Source organism: Triticum dicoccoides, unplaced genomic scaffold (genome assembly GCF_002162155.2).
Source record: "Triticum dicoccoides isolate Atlit2015 ecotype Zavitan unplaced genomic scaffold, WEW_v2.0 scaffold36649, whole genome shotgun sequence".
Classification (NCBI taxonomy): Eukaryota; Viridiplantae; Streptophyta; class Magnoliopsida; order Poales; family Poaceae; genus Triticum; species Triticum dicoccoides.
Window position 1 is genome coordinate 1 of NW_021266711.1, and position 1,710 is coordinate 1,710.

General features: G+C 52.2%; 1 protein-coding gene across 1 annotated transcript; it reads left to right on the forward strand.

Moving 5' to 3' along the window:
- Positions 1-4: 4 nt before the first annotated feature.
- On the forward strand, positions 5-1,143 carry LOC119346016 (calcium-transporting ATPase 7, plasma membrane-type-like; the record flags this gene model as incomplete). The annotated part of the gene is made up of 1 exon (XM_037615778.1): positions 5-1,143. A coding segment is annotated over one exon (897 nt), but the record flags the coding sequence as incomplete, so codon positions are not given.
- Positions 1,144-1,710: the final 567 nt, after the last annotated feature.

Here is a 1,710-nt window from a genome sequence, read left to right on the forward strand (position 1 = left end):
CGTCATGGCGCGGTCCCTGCCGCTGGACAAGCTGGCGCTGGTGCAGCGGCTGAAGCAGAAGGGGCACGTGGTGGCCGTGACCGGCGACGGCACGAACGACGCGCCGGCGCTCAAGGAGGCGGACGTGGGGCTATCCATGGGCGTGCAGGGCACGGAGGTGGCCAAGGAGAGCTCCGACATCATCATCCTCAACGACAACTTCGACACGGTGGTGACGGCCACGCGGTGGGGGCGCTGCGTCTACAACAACATCCAGAAGTTCATCCAGTTCCAGCTCACCGTCAACGTGGCGGCGCTCGTCATCAACTTCGTGTCCGCGATCACCACGGGCAAGATGCCGCTCACCACCGTGCAGCTCCTGTGGGTGAACCTGATCATGGACACCATGGGAGCCCTGGCGCTCGCCACGGACACGCCCACCAAGGCGCTCATGGACCGGCCGCCCATCGGCCGCACGGCGCCGCTCATCAGCAACGCCATGTGGCGCAACCTCGCCGCGCAGGCGGCGTTCCAGATCGCCGTGCTGCTGGCGCTCCAGTACCGGGGGCGGGACGTCTTCGGCACCGACGAGAAGGGTAACGGCACCATGATCTTCAACGCCTTCGTGCTGTGCCAGGTGTTCAACGAGTTCAACGCGCGGGAGATCGAGAAGAAGAACGTGTTCGCCGGGGTGCTCAAGAACAGGATGTTCCTCGTCATCATCGCCGTCACGCTCGTGCTGCAGGTGGTCATGGTGGAGGTGCTCACCAGGTTCGCCGGAACCAAGAGGCTGGGGCTGGGGCAGTGGGGCGTCTGCCTCGCCATCGCCGCCGTGTCGTGGCCCATCGGCTGGGCCGTCAAGTTCATCCCCGTGCCCGACCGGACTCTCCATGACATCCTCACGCGCCGGAAATCCTCATGATTCGTGCATTTCATACCGCAGTGTTCATATTTTACATAGCTTAGGTGATTCTTTCATACTGTGCATTTGTTTAGTTCAGTAGTTATTTGTCGAATTGCAGTTTTCATACTTCACATAACCTAGGCGATTCTTTCATAAATTGCTACTCATTATTTGTCGAATCTTCTTATATATACTTAATACAAATATATTTCTTTTATTCATCGGTATTTCTCAAATCCTCCATTCAAACTGGCTACCGTGTTTGACCGAGGGAACTACCTGAATGTCAGCATGAATACACCTAATATAAGCACAAATCCTCCATTCTAGATGTTCAATCAAACACAGGTTGGTCCTTTTTAGGTGTGTATAGCTCTGAAACTAAGCGTGGAAATATTTTTTGCATATTTCTTCCAGAATAATACTTTAAGATCTGATTGGGTTTTGCCTTTGCTTGTGGATACTTGTGCCTCTGAATATGCTTACATGTTCCATTGTTCCAGAATAAAACTTTTGATAATGTTGCAGCGCATCAGTTCCCTCCTATCTTCCCTAGAAGCATCCATCTTGACATCAGTCGTATTTTAGTTCTAAGTTTGGTAAATAATTTAAACGCTTCTTCTTTCAGAAGCTGCTGACAGATGAGAGGCGGGCGAACAACTATCACAGTGTCGAAGGTTATGTCGCAATCCTGAGTATCATCGAATTCCAACCATGGCTTATTGCATACGCATCACGCATCACCTCCTTAATCTTCTAAACTCCTTAAAGTTTCCTCTGTCTTGGGTTTCTTGCAATATGCCTTGATCATTCCACTTACTAGTAGG